This window comes from Syngnathus leptorhynchus, chromosome 19 (genome assembly GCF_054491065.1).
Source record: "Syngnathus leptorhynchus isolate UIUO chromosome 19, UIUO_Slep, whole genome shotgun sequence".
Lineage (NCBI taxonomy): Eukaryota > Metazoa > Chordata > Actinopteri > Syngnathiformes > Syngnathidae > Syngnathus > Syngnathus leptorhynchus.
Genome location: NC_141213.1, coordinates 2264125 through 2283347, shown reverse-complemented (window position 1 = coordinate 2283347; position 19223 = coordinate 2264125). Strand labels below are relative to the sequence as shown.

At 43.5% G+C, this 19223-nt stretch overlaps 2 protein-coding genes across 11 annotated transcripts; both read left to right on the top strand.

The window, feature by feature from the left end:
• Window positions 1–131: 131 nt before the first annotated feature.
• On the top strand, window positions 132–12122 carry nrbp2b (nuclear receptor binding protein 2b). 4 transcript variants are annotated; one of them, XM_085939702.1, is made up of 18 exons: window positions 132–2023; window positions 7497–7619; window positions 7710–7811; window positions 7891–7980; window positions 8082–8122; window positions 8217–8311; window positions 8385–8408; window positions 8477–8563; window positions 8648–8703; window positions 8764–8859; window positions 8962–9094; window positions 9167–9269; window positions 9368–9418; window positions 9553–9612; window positions 9696–9749; window positions 9867–9930; window positions 10008–10063; window positions 10335–12122. In XM_085939702.1, exons 1-17 carry the CDS (start codon window positions 1904–1906, stop codon window positions 10038–10040), a joined length of 1332 nt encoding a protein of 443 aa, XP_085795828.1. In that variant the 5' UTR covers window positions 132–1903; the 3' UTR covers window positions 10041–10063; window positions 10335–12122. The 4 variants fall into 4 exon arrangements, 3 of the variants coding, with proteins under 3 accessions (XP_085795828.1, XP_085795827.1, XP_085795826.1); XM_085939701.1 differs by having other exon boundaries at window positions 9477–9612; XM_085939700.1 differs by having other exon boundaries at window positions 9477–9612; window positions 9696–9770.
• A 299-nt stretch (window positions 12123–12421) lies between these two features.
• LOC147041590 (poly(U)-binding-splicing factor PUF60-like) lies at window positions 12422–19126 on the top strand. Of its 7 annotated transcripts, none has more exons than XM_085939362.1 (12): window positions 12422–12505; window positions 12995–13085; window positions 13329–13424; window positions 13524–13613; window positions 14132–14182; window positions 15001–15162; window positions 15239–15331; window positions 16925–17138; window positions 17215–17405; window positions 18005–18119; window positions 18233–18492; window positions 18557–19126. In XM_085939362.1, the coding sequence occupies exons 3-12, from the start codon at window positions 13341–13343 to the stop codon at window positions 18854–18856; spliced, it is 1560 nt and encodes a 519-aa protein (XP_085795488.1). In that variant the 5' UTR covers window positions 12422–12505; window positions 12995–13085; window positions 13329–13340; the 3' UTR covers window positions 18857–19126. The 7 variants fall into 7 exon arrangements, with proteins under 7 accessions (XP_085795488.1, XP_085795484.1, XP_085795485.1 ...); XM_085939358.1 differs by having other exon boundaries at window positions 17215–17447; XM_085939359.1 differs by having other exon boundaries at window positions 12995–13089; window positions 17215–17447.
• The last annotated feature ends 97 nt before the right edge of the window (window positions 19127–19223 follow it).

The following is a 19223-nucleotide window of genomic DNA, read 5'->3' as shown; positions in this document are numbered from 1 at the left end:
TTTTTTGTGTGTGTGCAAAATGTAAGATTGCTACTTTAAAAATAACATTCATCCAATCAAAATGGCTGTCCGTATAGGATTATGTTCACTTTTGCTTCATGAATACTTTTTCCATTCTTGCATTACAATTTGTTATTGTACTTGAATATCATTTTCACATACAGTGGTAATACTGCAAACAGACATCATAAATGACACTCAAAAATATGCACGTTCAACCCTACTCTAATATTTGCCTTCTTCTTATTCACACATTATTCTCCCGGCCTTGTCATGTTTGAGGCGCCATTTTGCAACCCCCCCGCCCCCAATGCTCATATTGTGCAGCCTTGGCCAAGAGCGAATCTCATTAACGGAAGTCTGGCAAAGTGGGGCCTCCCTAAATATAAGTCGAGGTGCTAAATATAGAGGGAGAGTGATTACAACATGCGTGTGTGATTACAGTTCACTGACCAATAAGAATCTGCAGCATTCGGTTGCAACCACATTGGTAAACAAATTGTAAAAGTTGCATGACTGGTGGTAATAAAAAGTAGCAATGACAGTAAAAATGTCACACGGCGGCTCTACAAGTAGTAATACGATGAAATTTAATCACATGCAAAATATAAAATATGTGTATTCATTTCAAGAAAGAAATATAAATAAAAAACAAATAATTAGATGTTATATAAACTTTCTACATTACTCCATTAATTGAAATAAAAACCCAAATAAATGTTTAAATAAATACGTCGTCAAAGGCAATTAAAAAAAAAGAAAAAAAACACGATAGTAGGCCAACATTAATTACAGTCGTCTGTTCCTCCATGGGTAGGTGCTTTCCCCCAATAGACCACTAGAGGGCAGTATGATGTCGTACCAGCCTCATGTTAATGCAACCTATTACCGTAATGCTCCTAAATTGGTCTCACCAAAATAATTTTTGGGTGATCCAATGTGAACCATTTCATCATTCTAAATATCTGTCTTGTGAGTGGTGCATTGGAATGATTTAACATGACACAAAGTGATCTTTTGCATTTTGGCATTCTCTACTTTTCAGCACATTACAACAATTTGCCACCACCCCTAATGTCTTTCTTTACCTTAACTCCTTTTCATTTAACCTTTTTATTATATTTTGGCCTTGGCGGTACAAAGCTAATCTCAATTTCGTGTGAAAATAATTACTCTGATGATCTCTAACTATACTCCAAAATGGTCCAAAACTAAAAAAAACAACCAATATTTTATTTGCCCAACAACAAAATGGCCGTGTACGTGTTGACACGCATTAAAAAAAAAAAAGACATTACCCCGATAATTCAGTCCTGCCTCAAAAGTACCCGTATGTTTATCTTCCGCTTTCCAGGTGCTCTCGGGCAGCTAAATTTTGCAAAGCCTCTGTGTGTGTGCCATTACGGTAAATGTGCTCCATTCGACGCTCCTTGTTTAAGCTTTGGACGCCAGCGGCTCACACACACACTCACACACACACACACACACACACTCCTCTACTCGGAGCAAGACGCGGAACACAAACCCTCGTCCCTAAAACCCGGCCAATCATGCGACCACCGCCTCCTCGGGGAAGCTCTGCACGTCCCCCAACCTCGCTTGGACTATCACCTGGAAGCTAAGAAGCGAGTTTTCCCGATTTCTATCCGAGTTTAGCGCTCCTTCTTTCCAGTGTGTCTGCTATATTTTTGTCACCCACAAGGGGGTGTGGCGTCTATCCCAACCGGGAAGCTCGTTTTCAGCTTTTATCGACACCGACGGAGGTAGCGAAAACGTCGCTCGAGGCAAAGCGTCGTCCCGTGGGTCATCTTCTCATCCCCCTCCCCACGAACACACGGAGGAGGTCGGAGTAAAGGGAGGAGGACGGGGGGGCTAAAATCTGTCAACAGTAGACGGCGTGAAGATGACGATGTCCGTCCCGGAGAGGAAATCGGGATCGGAAGGGAAGGAGGAGGAGAGCGAGGATGAGAGCGAGATCCTGGAAGAAAGCCCTTGTGGAAGATGGCAGAAGCGCAAAGAACAGGTTGGGTTGCTCAATGTCTGGATTGGATTCTATGTTCGTTCGTGTGTGTGTGTCTCCGTTGGTGTGTGTGTGCTGCGCCGCAAAGCACTCTCCCCCCCTCCCGGACACTTCATTAGGTACCCCTGCACTGTCTGAATACTAATGCACACTTTTGAGTGACACTAGCTTTTGGAATTTAATAATTTGTTTGTTATTGTGTTTGGAGTTTGAAGTGGAGGATAAACTGACCAAAGCTGTCTGCAATATTTGGACTCTTTATACTTTTTACTGAAATTGTTAACAGAATATTTATGGATATAGAATCAATAGAATGTTCACCTCTCGGTAGAAACAAACAAAATAACATAAATACAAAATAAAAATGTCAATTGAAGACTTAATTGTGTTTCCGAAAACATACACGCTGAATTTGATTCCAACTCCCAATTTTTCTTCCATGTTTACAAAAAAAACAAAAAAAAAAATTCAATATTGACTTTTAATTTTGAAAACATTTGCTTATGCATTAGGGTCTTGAAAAATTCATGACCCCTAATTTGTTTTACAAATTGTGTTCAAGCTTCAATCCAACAATAAGTGAGAACATGACTAAGCAAACAAGTCCTTTTAAGCAACAACGAGTTTGATTATCAGACAACAAGAGTGATGGCCTTCTAGCACTCAGCGATTTCACGTCGGGCAACAGCCGCTAGTGATAAAACCAAGCGTTTGTACCCGGTTATCTCTGGCTCGCACTCTTCTACCGGCACAACCTGACCTCGCACATCCAAGCTAGAAATGACGCTCGGCCTTTCGCAACCCCACCCGAGCGATGTTCCACCCATTGATTGCCCAACGTTCCATTAACTCTGACAGACAGAGAAAACTTGTGATGCATTAGCTAAACATGCTATTGCTGCTAATATTCAATTGACATCTTTGAGTCAAATCAAATCAGTCTCTGAAAAACACATCGGATCTTCAATGTTGGTAAAAACTAAGGTGAATCCTTAGAAATGATTGTGCCCCATGAATTTTGCCTAGCAACTAGTGACAAGGTAAAAGAAGTAATAAGGCTCATTTCATCCAGCAAGCTCAGTGTAGCTCACATGTTAAATAAGTTAGTGTGTCAAAGTTCACCGCTTGATTTGCTATTGAGCTCGAGCATTTCAATAAACACGGGATCTCGTGGTTTGCTTTCCTTGCTGGCTCAATCCTCCTCATGTCCTTCTTTTGAAGTAGTCACTCAGTTTGAACATAACGACACAGGAAATCAAGCACGGTTGAGTAAAAGTGACTCACAATTTGTCAAAATTGGATTTAAAAAAAAAAAAATGCTTTGTCGTGGTAAAGTTGTATGAAATTTTGTTTTGTGTAGTCGGGGGTGATATCTTGCTATGCGTTAGCATTTTAGCACCAGTTGTTTGGAACCTCCATTTTGTGGAGTTCAAAGTTTAAAAACTTTACAGAACAAGCCCAGCTCGCAATAAATCTTACGCAAATGCTGCTAACTGACTTGCAACAGGAATTTTCGGCGGAAATTTTGTACGACGTGAGCGGAAACCTGCCATTTTGCTGGTTTTTGATTTCAGACTTTGAATTTTGAAAGTTTCTCGCGCCTGCTCATCAATCAGGATGATAACATTGCTTTTCAGTCTTTGGCTTTGTTTATACAGACAGGCATTGTTCTCCAAGAACAGTGCTTGCTCTCATGGTACACATTTGGACTTGTGAAACTGGTCTCCTCACCCACCTACTCCCATTATGCCAGTATTCAGCTCCAGTTCATTTGATTGCGAGCCATTTCAATGATGCAACCATAGACTTTTGGGAGTGTTGTTGCAGTAACAGCTTAATAGGATGCCAGGGAAGTGCTGAAACACGTCCAGGAAGTAGTCGACAGTCAGTCCGGGATTGACTGCCGCAGCTCCGTCTCGTCTCTGGAGAGGATAAGCACTATAAACCTCTTAGGTGGAGAGTCGGCTTTGAGAGCATGGATGAAGAGAAACGGCAATTCACAGCAAATTGGAACATTATATTTGATGTTTTATTCGACTTCTTTAACTCTTTTTTTTTTTTTTTTTTTACTGCACTGCAGTAAGGTTGCCAAGGCCAAGGGAAAGTCACACTCTTTTGTCTTTTGAAAGAATTTTTTTTTTTTCCTAAATGCAGCCTGGCTCCAAGAACAGAGTCAATTGCGCAAATGCACCAATTTAGGCAAGAAAAACAAAAACACGCCTACTTGTTTTCCCGGGAACATGGAAACTGCTAGCTTAAAAAAAAAAAAAGGCCAATCGGTAAAGCGCTCGTACTCCTCCTCTTGTGTGGAGGAGGCACTTCATAAACTGCAAACTCGGGGAAAGTGATCGTAATGAGAACAAAATACCTTTCGCACGGACCGAACGGTGACTGGTAAAAAGGTGGCTTTAGCAGGCTGCCTGAAAGACTATGCTCATTTCTGTTAGCTGTTAGCTTTCACGTTATTATTACTATATAATTATACTAATATATTTCATTTTACACACCCTTTCTGACACTTACCTTTCATAGAGTAAAATAAAACCATATCACAATAAAATCAGGAGATAGTATCAAATAAATGTTAACAAGTGTTAGCATTAAGCTAACGAATCGGTTTGTTTTGCTATGTTGCTCAGGAGGTGAGCAAATCACAGATCGTCATCGTTCACCAATTCGATATCGGTGCCTTTCACACGGAACAGTGACTCGGGCCTACTATCAAGGGCTCTTATCCGTTGGACAATAAGTAAATAAACAGTAGGGCTCGGTCTGCTTGTGAAAGTCGAAGGGTGCGGCTTACTCACGGCGTTCCGGATGAGAGATGAAAGAGTAGGAATGTTTCATGTGGTCATTATAGTCAACAAAAAAAATGTTCACAGTAGTAATAGCACCATATTACTGAAAGTAATCGAATCAAGGATATGCTCATGGGACCGGCACAAGTCAGATTATTAGGTACAATTTTGCAGTTCTAATCAGGGCCTCAGTTCAAGCGGTGCAAAAGTGTTCGAGACCTCTGACCTGGCGTAAAATGTCGCGCAACCTGCTTTTCCACAAAGATTTGAAGTCGATACATGTCTGCACGAGCACCTTCGTCCTGCAGGAAGATGGGGAGGGAGATCAAAGATGGCAAAGGGTGACTTTTCTTATGTAATATTCCACACTCGATATGCTCGTCACGGCTCGGGCGGCTCGGCCTTCATCGCGGCTGTCTCGCTCGCTTTCCCAGATTGTTTGAGAAATCAAGACGTGTGATGTGATGTGATAATACGATTTGTGACACCTATGACCTTGTCCATAATTTTCAGGGTTTGGGAGTTTTTAATATTTCATGTCCTTTAGACCGAAGCACCACATCATTAGTCATCACCCACACACACACACACAGAGAGCCGCCCATGTGACAGCTTTGGGCGAGAGACACAGACAGACAGAGAGAGAGAGCAGTGAGAGGGTGATGGAGGCAAAGGTCAGCAGACGGTCAGTGGCTCAGGCCACCGGCAATTGCAGGCTCCGTCTGTCTTCATCTCCTCGTTATCTCGTCGCTACTATGAGTCTACTCGGCTTTTAATATCCATTGATGAGATTGTGCGATTGAAATGAGTTGACTTTTTCTGGAATTTTTCCTCCCAGCTTTTGACTTCTACTCGTCAGCATTTTAGAACTGTTGCCAAAGTGGAGGAAATAAAGAAACAGAGGCTTCAAGAACACGCTGACATTCCAGCTCGCACAAACTCAAGCTGGATTTTCAAGTCGTTTCAAGCTCGGCGGCTTTCGTTTTTTTTTTTTTTTTGTTGCTCTCGAGTGCTGAATCTGATTTGCATAAAAAGATTGAGTCAGCAAAAAACTGTGAAAAAAGGCCCATGGCTGTGACAAGCAAAACTTTTTCCTTCTTTTGAACAAGTGGTTGTTAAATTTTTATATATTTCATTTTTATATAAATTTTTAGATAAATTATTTCTATATAAATGACTACATATGTTTGATACCACTTTTTTGTTCTGACCGATACCAGTACGAGTATTCACACTTTTCCGTGCTCACCGATACCAAGTACCGATACCTTTCGTACTTTTTAGTTATAACATTTCATTGAACACAATAAGAAGAAAAACAACTTTCTTTCCAAACTTCAGAACACGAGTCGGTGTTCTTACATGACTTCGGTGCCTTCGACCGCCTCCCTTACGCCAGCCAATCAGAAGGCAGTTCCCCCAGGTTGCTTGTTTAGCGCTCGAGCGTGACCACGCAACGGCCGCAGCTCTGCCACCGAATGTTTCTCAACACGATTCGGGCCTGGCAGCCTGTCAAGGGAAGGAATTGCCAGCCCACATCTTGATCCGTAACCAAAAATCAGATTACCATCTCAGTGGCTGGAGATAGAGATCATTCTAGATGATATCATATGATACTACGACTGGAACTAGACAGTACTTGATTTAAGAGGCGACAGGCAGAGAGCAAAAATGGTCCAAGACAACAACAGCTGGCGAGACCTTTTAAGTGACACCAACACCAGTTCTGGAACCTGTCTAGCATGCTTTGTATGTACTATAAACTCTTATGCAATTTTGGAAAGTTCAAATTCAACCCCCCCGGGTGAATTCAACGGTTCTTCCTACCCTACAAACTACCTCCGATTTTCTTGGAAATCAATTCCCTAACCTTTCCATAATCCTTTCTCGCAAACGTAAACCTCCTTCGTGGAAATAATGAGGGTCTTAAAAGCTGATTTTAGCGGCGGCCGCGGTCAGCCCGGTTGGGGCCCCCTGCCCGAACAATGGTCCCCCTGTGGAGCTGCAAACTGAAAGCTGTTTCATGTCCACGCGTCTGCGGTGACGCGGCGAAGGGCGCGCTCGTCGCCTTCTATCAATGGCTAGCATTTAGCGCTTGACGTCGGAATAATTTAGTACCGTGGGGGGAGTCATTTTGGAACAGAAAAGCAACCAAAATAAAATAAAAAAAAAAACTGCACAAAAAATGATTTTTATTTCTTTTCATAAACAAAAGAAAAAACATTCCACTTATTCTGAATGGATTTTATTGAGCTTTTAACAGATGTTATCATTCCAGTGGGGAGAGAGAGCGCGCGTGCATGGCTAATCTTCTCGGCTATGCTTTTTTTGTTGTTGTTGTTAAGTAATCACGAGATCAAATCCGTTGCTACTTTGCTCTTTCAGGGTTCGGCTTGAAGGCACACACTGTCAGTCTGCGGTTATTTTTTTTTTTTTTCACCTAAGAGATTTATAGTGCGTGAAATGTATTAGTTTTAATGGCGAGTTTGTGGGTTTTTATCACGCTGTGTGGTAGTTATCATTTTTATAGCCTGCAACTTGACAATTTTGTCTGCGATCAACGTTAACGCTCCAATCCACTAGGAGGCGGTATATTTTCTTAGATGAGAATCTGTGCTGTAACAATTTTTTTTTATTGATTTTTCTTTTTTTTTTTTTCCTGTCTCGGTCTCTTGCAGGTGAGCCAAGGCAACGTCCCAGGTGTGGAGAGCGCCTCCCTTGCCATGGACACAGAAGAAGGAGTGGAGGTGGTGTGGAATGAGGTGCTTTTCTCCGACAAGAAGGTTTTCAAAGCTCAGGAGGTACGCAGACTTAAAATATTTCTTCTGATCATTTTCTGTTGCTTTTCATAACATTTCTGGTCTCTTTTTCTTTCCATTTTTGTGGTATAGGAGAAGATCAAGGAGATGTTTGAGAACCTAATGCAAGTGGAGCACCCCAACATTGTCAAGTTCCATAAATACTGGCTTGATATGAAGGAAAGTCAGGCTCGGGTATGTTTAGATTTTTTTTCTGTGGATATTTGTGTATGTGTGAGCTCTTCATGTTTGCTTACGTTACCGCCATGGACAGGTCATCTTCATCACCGAATACATGTCGTCGGGCAGCCTGAAGCAGTTTCTGAAGAAAACCAAAAAGAACCACAAGACCATGAACGTAAAGGTCGCTATTTCTCACAATTAGGTTACATAGAAAAAAAAAAAACTTATCAATAATGCGTCTCAGTTGAAAAATTCCTACCGGGATTGTGTTTTGTGCTTCAGGCCTGGAAAAGGTGGTGCACGCAGATCCTCTCTGCCCTCAGGTACTGGTTGATGACTTTTTTTTTTTACAACCCTGCTGCAACTGCGGCTCTTTTATTTATGTGACTCCGCCCCCCCCCCCCCCCCTCCTTGCAGTTACCTGCACTCGTGCGATCCGCCAATCATCCACGGCAACCTGACGTGCGACACCATCTTCATCCAGCACAACGGACTCATCAAGATCGGCTCAGGTGTGATCCCCAAGCCAGGCATTCCGTGCTAGTACGGAAAAATAATTCATCTTTTGTCATCTTCTCTCCGCAGTGTGGCATCGGCTCTTCGTTAACGGTAAGTCCATTTATTTGCTCTCCAACGATATTACCCACATGATGGTCTTGTTTCTTTCCACTCGCCAGTTTTCCCAGACGCCAACGTCCAGGGAAAGGGGAGGCAACATCGTGGCGAGCAGAGGAACCTTCATTTTTTTGCACCAGAATATGGCGGTACGTTTACCAATTTAAACATCAACTGCTTGATGTTTCCTCCGTGTCTCCACCCACTCCTACGTCTTTTTTTTTTTTCACCAGCCGGCGAAGATGACTACGCCATCGATATCTTCTCCTTCGGCATCTGCGCTCTGGAGGTGAGAACCGTTGCGTGCGTGTGTGCGCTTGTGTTTTAACAGGCAATGTGTCACCCCTAGATGGCAGTGTTGGAGATCCAGGCTAACGGAGATGTGGCCGTCTCCAAGGAGGCCATTGTCAACGCGGGGCAATCCCTGGAGGACCCTCTCATGAGAGTATGAGCCACATTGTTTCGACTCGCTTGCTAAACAAACAATGTTAGCATAAATTGAAAGTGAGATGTTAGCAATCAAAATGGATGTCGTCTCTCATGGCAGGAGTTCACGCAATCGTGTTTGCACCCCGACGCCAAGCTCCGACCGACCGCCCACGACCTCCTCTTCCACCGCGTCCTGTTTGAGGTGCACTCCCTCAAACTGTTGGCCGCCCACTGCCTCATTAGCAACCAGTGTGAGTTTCTCTCGCAGGAATTTTTGAATTTTTAAATTTTCAATGGAAAATTGAAAACATTTGGCTCTATAGACTTGCTTCCCGAGAACTGCGTGGAAGAGAGGACCAAGTCTTTCGACCCGAACGCCGTCATGGCCGAGATTAAGCACGAAGACAGGCTAGGAGTTCAACTAAAGTAATTTTTATTTTCAAGTCTTTTTTTTTTTTTTTTTTTTTTTTAGTAACCCATAAGTATTAAATGCTGAACCAACCTGGCTTTTTTATATCCCACAGGTACTCCCACGTGTCCCCTTTGGAGCTGGACAAGTTTCTGGAGGACGTCAAGTAAGTCATTAACACCACCGGACGCATTAGCTGAGATGCTAATCAAGTTGTCCATCAGGAACGGGATTTACCCATTGATGAACTTCGCCTCGTCCCGGCCCCACCCCGTCCCCCGCGCCCTCTCCTTGTCTCAGGAGCAGGTGGAGACGGTCAAGACGCCCACGCCGGAGCCGCAAGAGACCGAGAGCAGGAAGGTTTGCCTTTTCCATACTACCGGTGGCATTTTTTAACTTGAAAAATTCTTTTTACATTTGTCATACATTATGTGTGTTATTAGGTCATCCAGATGCACTGCAACTTGGAGTCGAATGAGGAAGGGACCAAAACTCATGTGAGTCACGTTGTATATCAGGTACATTCCTGTAAAGGCTCTTCTTATTGGGCTCCATCTTACATCAAATCTGTTTTGTTTTTTTAATATGGACTTTTTCTTTTATCTTTACTCTAGCTTTCTTTATTTCTCAAGATGGACGACAAACTTCACCGGCAGCTTAGCTGTGACATCCTCCCCAGTAGGTTTAGCACCCGACGCGAATGCTGCTTTCTCATTGGCTCGCTGTGTTTTGATGATGTCATGTGTACCTTTCAGCCGACACATCTAAAGACCTCGCCAGCGAACTAGTTCACTACGCCTTCATAAATGAGGTACGCTATGTTTTTTTGTAGAATGAAAATCCAGGAAATGTGACCTATGAAAGAAATCTTTTTGAAAGGCCAAAATAAACAACTGACATCACGTAGTTGCATCAGCAACATTAGCATTTAGCTAAAATGGCATTTCTATTTTAATTGTGTTATATTTGTACACAAATAAATGTTAAACCGTTGTCCATAATCTTCTCTTATTCTAGAATTATACATAAAATCAAAAAAATGAATGATAAGAATGTACGTTCTTGTTCCTTTTGTCACTAAGGAGGACATTGAGAAGGTGGCCGGGTTCCTGGAGGACGCCATCAAGCGACACCGGCTACGAGCTCTGGCTTCTGGGAGTACGCAGTGAGAGGAAGTCACGGCAGCCCCTGGACGGACGGCAATCAGGGCCTTTTACGGCGGCCGACAACTGGAAACAGAGGAAGCGGCAGCAAAACTAAGGGATGTGAAGAAACCCCAAAGGAGGCTCGAGGAAGACGTCACGGCGACCGGCAAAAAAAAGCGAATAGGAGGACCCGCTTACGTTGGGATCGACTCCCTCCGAACGTGTCAGTTCCGTGCCGGACGCTACCATTCTCAACATCCAGCCATCTTGTTTGTCAAACGAATGTTTTACTACGCACCATTTTTGCACTCCAGCGTCCACCATGGCCAATCTCTCTCTTTTTTTTTTTTTTTAACTACTCCATTCATCATGCGCTGTTAACATTCATTCACCGTGGACTTATTTATTATCGCGAAGCAACGCACAAGGTTGTCATGTGGATTTGCGCTCGCTAATATCTCTCATACCGCATTTCCTTTTAGCCTGCAGTGCTCTTAAGGGCTTTTCCCCGATTAAAATTGTTTTCAGTGCCAAAGAATTGTTTCAAAGTGCCTGATATGGCAACTAAATATTTTAAGACTAGTAAACTAATTGGGAAAGGATGACATTGAAGTGCATCTAAAAAAAAAAGGTAGACCTCAATTCAGTAATCCAATATTAATTCACACTGCAACTAAAAAGGTCTAAAATTGCCACAAGATGGTGGAAAAGCACAACTTTTCTATTTGACATGGCTAAGAGCTCTTCCCCTGATGTGAATGTGCAAATGAACGTCAACTTGCCTCATGTGCGTTGGATGTAAATATCATTTGGAGTCATTGACACTTAAAATCATGATTATTTGATCACCAGTGTAATTCTTTTGCTTTATGTAGTGTTGCCCCGTTTGTTTTGTCTTGATTTCATTGAGAAACGATAATCTGTCCAAATTTTTATTCCGTTTTTTTTGTAGTTGTTGAATCAGTACAGTACTGCTATAATATGCATAATATTTACATATGATTATTATTGGAGCCCACTTGCATTTATTGTTTCTTCTTCCAACAAACAAATTGTGTTCTGAATATGTTTATTTGATGTCCCCTCAAAACTATTTCTATAGTGAATACTTGGAAAGTTAGGAAGGAAAAAAAAAAAACATCAGTTACATTAATGAACATCAATTTTGGTGCACAACACACAAAAAAGTCTCAGTGACCAGATTAAACAAGAAGTTGTCCATTTTAGTTTGAAGTAGCCATTTCAGATGAGCTTCGATGTGAACGGGGCCTGGTTAAAAAAACAACAACACTTTTATCCATTGACATGAAATTTGGTGAAGATATGGTTGTAAATTGTCTCCACTGGTTTTCTCATTGTTTTGTCAATTCTAAGTTTAATAACAGACTGCTGTACAGTGACTGTTTTGAGTTTTACTCTGCCTATCGCTGCAGATGGGAACCCGGAATCTTCCCGAACCTTCCATACAGGCTGTGCAGTATACTATTTCTATGTGGCTTTTAGTTTACTTAAGGATCCTACTCCAATGTGAAAACTCTTGCTCTTCTGCCATCTTGTAAGCTGCATGTTTGCATACATGGAACAATAATAATTGAAGAAAAACATTCACATTGGTCTTATCAGACAAGACTGTTGAATGAAACTTGCCTTTGGATGTGCTCTACTTAATTAAGCGTTTGTAATATATTGTAGCAATGGCAGATAAATAAACTTGTGACATGTTCAGTGAGTCTGGAGTTGTACATGAAGGATCGAAGGATGTCAGAACGCGTGGTGGATGAAAAGAAGGCAGCAGGTGTAAGAAGGCAGAAAACTGCAAAGTGTAGTATTAAGGATCGAAAAGTAAAAAGGGGTAAGGTAAGAAATCAGAAAAGTAGGATTCGGCAACGTAAGGTTGCAATAATTTAAGCAGGGTGGATAAGAAAGTGGTCAGATTTTTGTGGAGCGTACTAACGCTGCACAACTTCCGTTCGACTACGTCAAGGCGGCTGTGCTATCGCGAGATCCTATCATTCCGCCGTGTTTGAGAACTACCCCAATTCTCGCGATCATGCCAGAGCGAGGGCCTCTCCAAGGAGGTGTGCTTCATGGCGGACACGGAGACTGCGGTAAATATTCGTCGTTGACAAAGTTGCCTTTTAATCGGATTTCTACTCGAGTGGACGTCGGTTAACAAGTGCGCAGACTCTTTATCCATTTATATATTGTATTTGTAAAGCTGTATTGAGTGTTTAGCGGAAAAGAAATACATTTTGCTTTGCGCGCCATTGTAATGAATGGCTAGCGATTGCTAATCAGCTAGCATCCGTGATAGCCATCCGAATCGGGGCCTAAATAATTTAATTGCTTTGATATCGGGGATGTATAATATCGCCAATTTTTGTCTATCGTTAAACATCCCCAACAATTTTGAACTCAATGTTGCTTCGCTAAGTGATCGATTTACCCATTTTTTATCTCAATGCTTTGAATGAAGAGCAGCGTTAGCACCGCGCTAACCAGAACGCAGATTGTCAGCGTTATTGTTTCGTTGCCTGTTGCTTTACATTATTCCTGTAATCTGAAGTTTTATTTGATTTCTTATTACCCTCCCGCAGGATTTGTTGAATTGTTGAAGAGTCCCCATCATTTCCCCCTCTGGGGCTTTTTTTCCCCTCAGTGTGGTGGAGCCAACCCTCGGCGGCTTTGGTAGGTAAGGCAAGATAATTTTTGACTGTTACCAATTGCAACAAACTCATATTAATTTTCTGTAGCTGCTTAATATAATCCCCTAAAGTAAGATTCATCGTTCAGGCCAAGTCTAGAAATGAATGCAATGTCGATGTTAAATTATAAGTATCTATTTCCCTAAATGCTTTTTTTTTTTTACGTATATAAAAAAAAAAAATCAGCAAACATGCAAACCTTATTTTATAATTTTTATTTTTGCAGGGAGTTGCAGCGATGACGATGGAGAATGGACAGGGCACAGGCTCTAAGCTTGGCCTGCCCCCGCTCACCCCGGAGCAGCAGGAGGCGCTGCAGCGGGTAGCGAAGCACTTTCACAACCCTTCTTTTAACCCATCATTTAAAAAAAAAAAATTAAACATTTGGAGGTTTGAATGTCGCTTGCTTCCCATGTGCCAGGCAAAGAAGTATGCCATGGAGCAGAGCATTAAGAGTGTGTTGGTGAAGCAGACCATTGCCCATCAGCAGCAGCAGCTCACCAATCTGCAGGTGAGATGTACATTTTATTTCCTTGCGCGTTAGTTTGGCTAAACCTTAGGAAAACAATGTATCGGCTGCACAGTCTCTAAATTATAGATTTCCTATCCAAGTATCTCTTGTTTCATTAATTAAAACAATTAAAAAAAAAAAAAAAGGCTCAATTGGATGCTCTTCCCCTCTTCTCCACCATGCAGCGAAAAAGCATGTGTAGAGCGTGTCCTGCTTGTGCCTCTTTGTTCTTTTTCAGATGGCGGAATTCCCTACGAAGGCATAGTTTTGTGTTTAGTATGTTTTGCTCAAAGGAAGCTTGTTTACTAATTGTGATAAAATTGTCATTTAAAATGGAGGAGGCAAGTCGCCAAACTGTATGTTGTTTAGTGGAAGAGTCTGCTCAAAGAGTAGACAAGCACATTTGTCTGTCTAGGTGTCATGACCTTCTTTTTTGTTTTGAAAAGTTAAGAAAAGCAAAAAGCTAAGGGATATCTAACCTACCTTTCAGCACCTTTTTCGTCTTTACTGTCTTTCAGATGGCAGCAGTGACTATGGGCTTTGGAGATCCTCTCTCACCTTTACAATCGGTCAATAGATTATTAAATTTTTTTCTGTGCGCATTCTCAATGAAAGAAAAAAAAAAAAAAAGGACTTTTGATGTGGCACCAATCCCTGCATTTAAATATTTGCATTCGAGTATTTTGTTAGCGTCCTTGCCGTAATTGATCCGAAAAAGCTTTGAGAGACATTTTTAAAATGGGGCTTTTTGCGTTTTTAGCTTCTGGGCAAGCAAGTTAGATAAAGTCGTTTCACGTTTAAAGGTCTTCTAAGCGGCTTGTAGCACCATCCAAGCATGGCATAGTGGATGGTTAGCAGTCGTCGCGTTCGTGCGACTGAAACGTGAGCCTTGGTGATGGAAAACGCGTTTCGATCAGTCGTTGTTAAATTAAGACCTCTGTCCGATGTGTTTCTCAAGATTTTTGTTTGGATTTCGTATGAATTCCGCGATTATTATTATTTTTTTTGTACCTTACTTGCATCCCTGGACTACAGGTCAGTTTCTGAAGCCAAATGTTTGTAAGGGCTGTGCATGTCAATCACGTCAGTGTTTTCTCTGCCTCCATAAGTCATTTGATAACGCTTCTACATATACATAATAAGACGTCTTCCACTACGGTCTGTCCCTTTTTTTGATTACCTTATCTCATTATCTTCAGACCGAACACCCCCCCCCCCCCCCCCCTTTCCCTAACTTTGAATTGGCCCTAGGCTACTTTTGGGAAACCAAAGCACAGTAGAAAACTACACATTTATTATTTCCCGTTTGTGTGTGCGTGTGCATATTCTCCCCGTCGTTCCCTTTCGCTATAATGCTAACGGCCGGTTTTTTTTTCCTGGTCGGCAGGTGGCAGCTCAGCGGCAGCGCGCTCTCGCCATCATGTGCCGGGTGTACGTAGGCTCCATTTACTATGAGCTGGGCGAGGACACCATCAGACAGGCCTTTGCTCCCTTCGGTCCCATCAAGAGCATTGACATGTCTTGGGACTCGGTGACAATGAAGCACAAGGTTAGCGAGTTGTCTTGCCGGAGGGAGGCGGGGGTTGCCAGGTCGGTTTTCATTTTGCTTGTGGTGGGCCGCGCAGGGCTTTGCCTTTGTGGAGTACGACGTGCCAGAGGCTGCCCAGCTGGCTCTGGAGCAGATGAATTCCGTCATGTTGGGTGGGCGAAACATTAAGGTGAGTAGTCTGGACTCATTTCGTCCTAATGGTAAGTTGAGAACACTACAGTGGAACCTCCAAAGTCCCAGTGCCATCAATCTCGCAGCAGGCGCGGAAGAGAAGAAAGTCCTCTGCTAACATTTTAGGGAGTGAAAAAAAAATGTCCCCACAATAAAATACACTAGTGAAAGGTTGATTGATTAAATATTGGTAGTTGAATAAACGTACGATAAACTGTTCTATTTAGAGTCCAATACAACTTGACTTAGGACGACTCGAGATGGTAGACATAAGTGGCCGATTTCTTGTGTGTACCTAAACTTCTGCTCTCCAAATTTTTACAATGTGGGAAACTGAGGTTCCACTGTACAATATCATTTTGAATAAAAGCCAATCGCACTTGTCTTTTATTGAGCAGCCCTTTAAAATTGCTCCTTGTCATCTCAACATGCAAACACTAATTGTTGTCTTTTGCCTTGTGTGTCTTTGTTGACTTGCAGGTGCGTGGCTGTGTGACTTGCGTGCGCGTGTGTGTGTGTGTGTGTGTGCGCGCGTGTTGTGTCGAATGTGTTGCTTCCACACTTGTATCAAGGCCTGTTCGTCGTGACCTCTCAGCGCGATTCCCAGCAGCGCGCTGCATCGCTCTGTTGCTACGTTGTGCCGATGATGGGCTGCGCCTGGTTGGTGTTGCTTGGCCGCCCCATCTGTAGTACAGATCCCAGTCCCGTCTAGATACTCGTGAAAAAAAATAAAATAAAAGAGCAGAGAGAGACAGAGTAGTTCTCCGGAGGGTAGTGAGTAGTTTTAAAATATTTGGAAGTCATTTCAAGAGAAGAGCTTTAAGGCAGGAGTGGGCAATCGACAAAAAAGATTTGAATTTGGTCCGTCGTGCCGTTCCAAAATCAAATAAAAGCTCATTCTGAAATAAATTAGCTGAAAATCCTTCTACATTTATTTTCGCTGCGTCGTATTTTTTTCCACACATTTCGTCGGACCCAGTAAAAAAAAAAAGAATTGGAAAGCCCCGTTCCTGATTTAAATGCGGTGGTGCCTTGACTTAGTTTTTCAAGCTGTCGCTCAAGTAAGAAAGAGCCACAATCTCATTTCAGCCGGTTTCAGCAAACTGGACAGGCAGTCAAACACACCAATAAGAAAATGAATACACTCACAAAACTCAGCCCTTAAAAGCATACAGGCAAAAAGGATTGCTTGATAGTGATACATAATAGAGCCATTTCTACACAGTAGTGATTAAAAAAAAAAAAAAACGCAAATTAAACACAGTATTCATCCACACCTCAATTCATCTTTGTATTATCACACACACACACACACAAAAAATGCCATTCCTGTAATTACACTACACACAAAGCCCAAACAGCATTTCTTAGCGTTATTTGTTCTTCACAAATTCCAGTCACATCCTTTGATTAAAATCAACATTTTACTGGCATCAAACCTGTAAGTCAAGGTACCGCTGTAACGGACGACTAGGATGATGAGCCAAGTGCAGTGAGAATGTAGGCCAGGGATTCGGAGTGTGTCCTCGGTTCCCCTAAGCAACCCTCCCCCTCCCGTTAAGTAGCCCTGCTGGTATGATCTGTGCTATAGGTTGGGCGGCCAAGTAACATCGGTCAGGCGCAACCCATCATTGACCAGCTGGCAGAGGAAGCGCGCGCTTTTAACCGCATCTACGTGGCCTCGGTGCACCCCGACCTGTCGGACGACGACATCAAAAGTGTATTTGAGGCTTTTGGGAGGATCAAATCGTGTACGTTAGCCCGAGACCCCACCTCCGGACGGCACAGAGGCTTCGGCTTCATCGGTGAGGCGGGTCGGGGGGGGCGGCGCCACGTAGCCCCGCTCTCAGTACCTTCTAACTACACTTTGTTAACTTTCAGAGTATGAGAAGCCGCAGTCGGCCGTGGACGCCGTGTCTTCTATGAACCTCTTTGACCTGGGGGGTCAGTACCTGCGGGTGGGCAAGGCGGTCACTCCTCCCATGCCCATGCTCACCCCCACCACCCCCGGTGGCCTCCCACCGGCGGCGGCGGTGGCTGCAGCGGCGGCCACTGCCAAGATTACGGCCCAGGCAAGTATGAATCCCTTCCACAGGGATTTAATGGCCTTCCAGGTAAATATAAAATTAACTGATGGCCATTTTGCTTTGATTTGAGGTGACTGGGAGAAGGCCAGCTTAGTCAAGTCCTTACAAAGCATTACTTTGGCCTCCAGTTGATTGGAGAATGTCAAGCTAAAAAATCACTTGGCTAACTTTGTGTCGCCCCCTGGTGGTTGGCCACTTCCAGCGAAAGTGCGTCACTCCAGTAAATATGCAGCAGAGCCTGGATTTAAAAAAAAAAAAAAAGGGAAAAAAAATTGGCAATAATTAATTTCATGGAACGGTGGGTGCCAAGTGCAGAAAGTTTGCAGGGGAGCACTGCACACCCAAAAAAGAAAAATGGGGTTATCACAAAGACACTCCTCCCATTCACCATTAGGATGTGCACCATCAAGAGTCTTATCACAGTAAGAACACTCACATTGATACAGAAGAAGTCGCTTGAATCATTTAAAAGACCAGCTCGTCTTTCCGTGTCGGTCACACTTTGTTGATTGTTGACTGTGCTGCCTCTGTGCTGTGTTCTTGTGTTTCCCTTACCTAATGTCTCGGGCACCCCCTCTCTCAAGGAGGCCGTAGCCGGCGCGTCAGTCCTGGGGGCGTTAGCTGCGCCTCAGCTCCTTAGTCAGCAAATGGGAATACCGCAAGCCGTCATGGCTGCACAGGCGCCCGGCGTCATCACAGGTGAGAACAGTGCCACCTTTTCTTTTTTTGTCGCTAATGATCTGGTTAGGCTTCCATCAATAAATCCGAAAAAGGCAAATGTTCTCATTTTCCTTCCGGTGCTTCCCTCGTAGGAGTGACTCCGGTGCGTCCTCCCATCCCAGTGCTCCCTCAGGTGGGCCTGGTGAACCCCGTGCTGGCGTCGCCGCCCGTTCTCTCCAGTCAGGTGCTGGCGGCAGCCGTCGCTGGCCAGCTGCAGGAGAAGAAGGAGGAGAAAGAAGAGGCGCTCCAGGACGGCACGGGCCAGGAGATGCTGAGCGACCAGGAGCACATGAGCATCTCGGGCAGCAGCGCCAGACACATGGTCATGCAGAAGCTGCTTCGAAAGTCGGAGGTAATTCTATAGTTGCCACCAAAAAACAAAACACGTATCCATTTTTTTCATTTTTGTATTTTAGTCCACAGTAATGGTCTTGCGCAACATGGTGGGCCCGGAGGACATAGACGACGCCCTGGAGGGCGAGGTGACGGAAGAGTGCGGCAAGTTCGGCTCGGTCAACCGCGTCATCATCTACCAGGAGAAGCAGGGCGAGGAGGAGGACGCCGACATCATCGTCAAGATCTTCGTGGAGTTCTCCATGGCCTCGGAGATGAACAAAGCCATCCAGGCGCTCAACGACCGCTGGTTCGGCGGACGCAAGGTGGTCGCCGAGGTGTACGACCAAGACCGCTTCAACAGCAGCGATCTGTCTGCGTGAACCGCTTCCACTCTCGTACACCTCAGTCCCCTTGCCGGCCGGGCTCTCTAATCGTCTTGTCTCTTTTTTTCTAAGAAAGAATAGTTGTTCAGAGTTTGGCTCAGACCTGTGATGGCTCCTCCGTGGTCCAGGTTTCCACATTTTTTAAGGAAGAATAGTTGTTTGTCTATGATAAATTTGTTTGGCGCAAACCTGTGATGACTCTGCCGTGGTCCAGGTTTCCACATTTTTGTAACCATACCCATTAATAAAAGAAAAAACTGAAGACAATTTTTTTTTTCCTTTGACTCATTTACAGTTTTTTTTCTTCACAAAATTATTGGACCATGTAAACACTGTTTGTTTTTATGATTAAAAGTTATTTGTC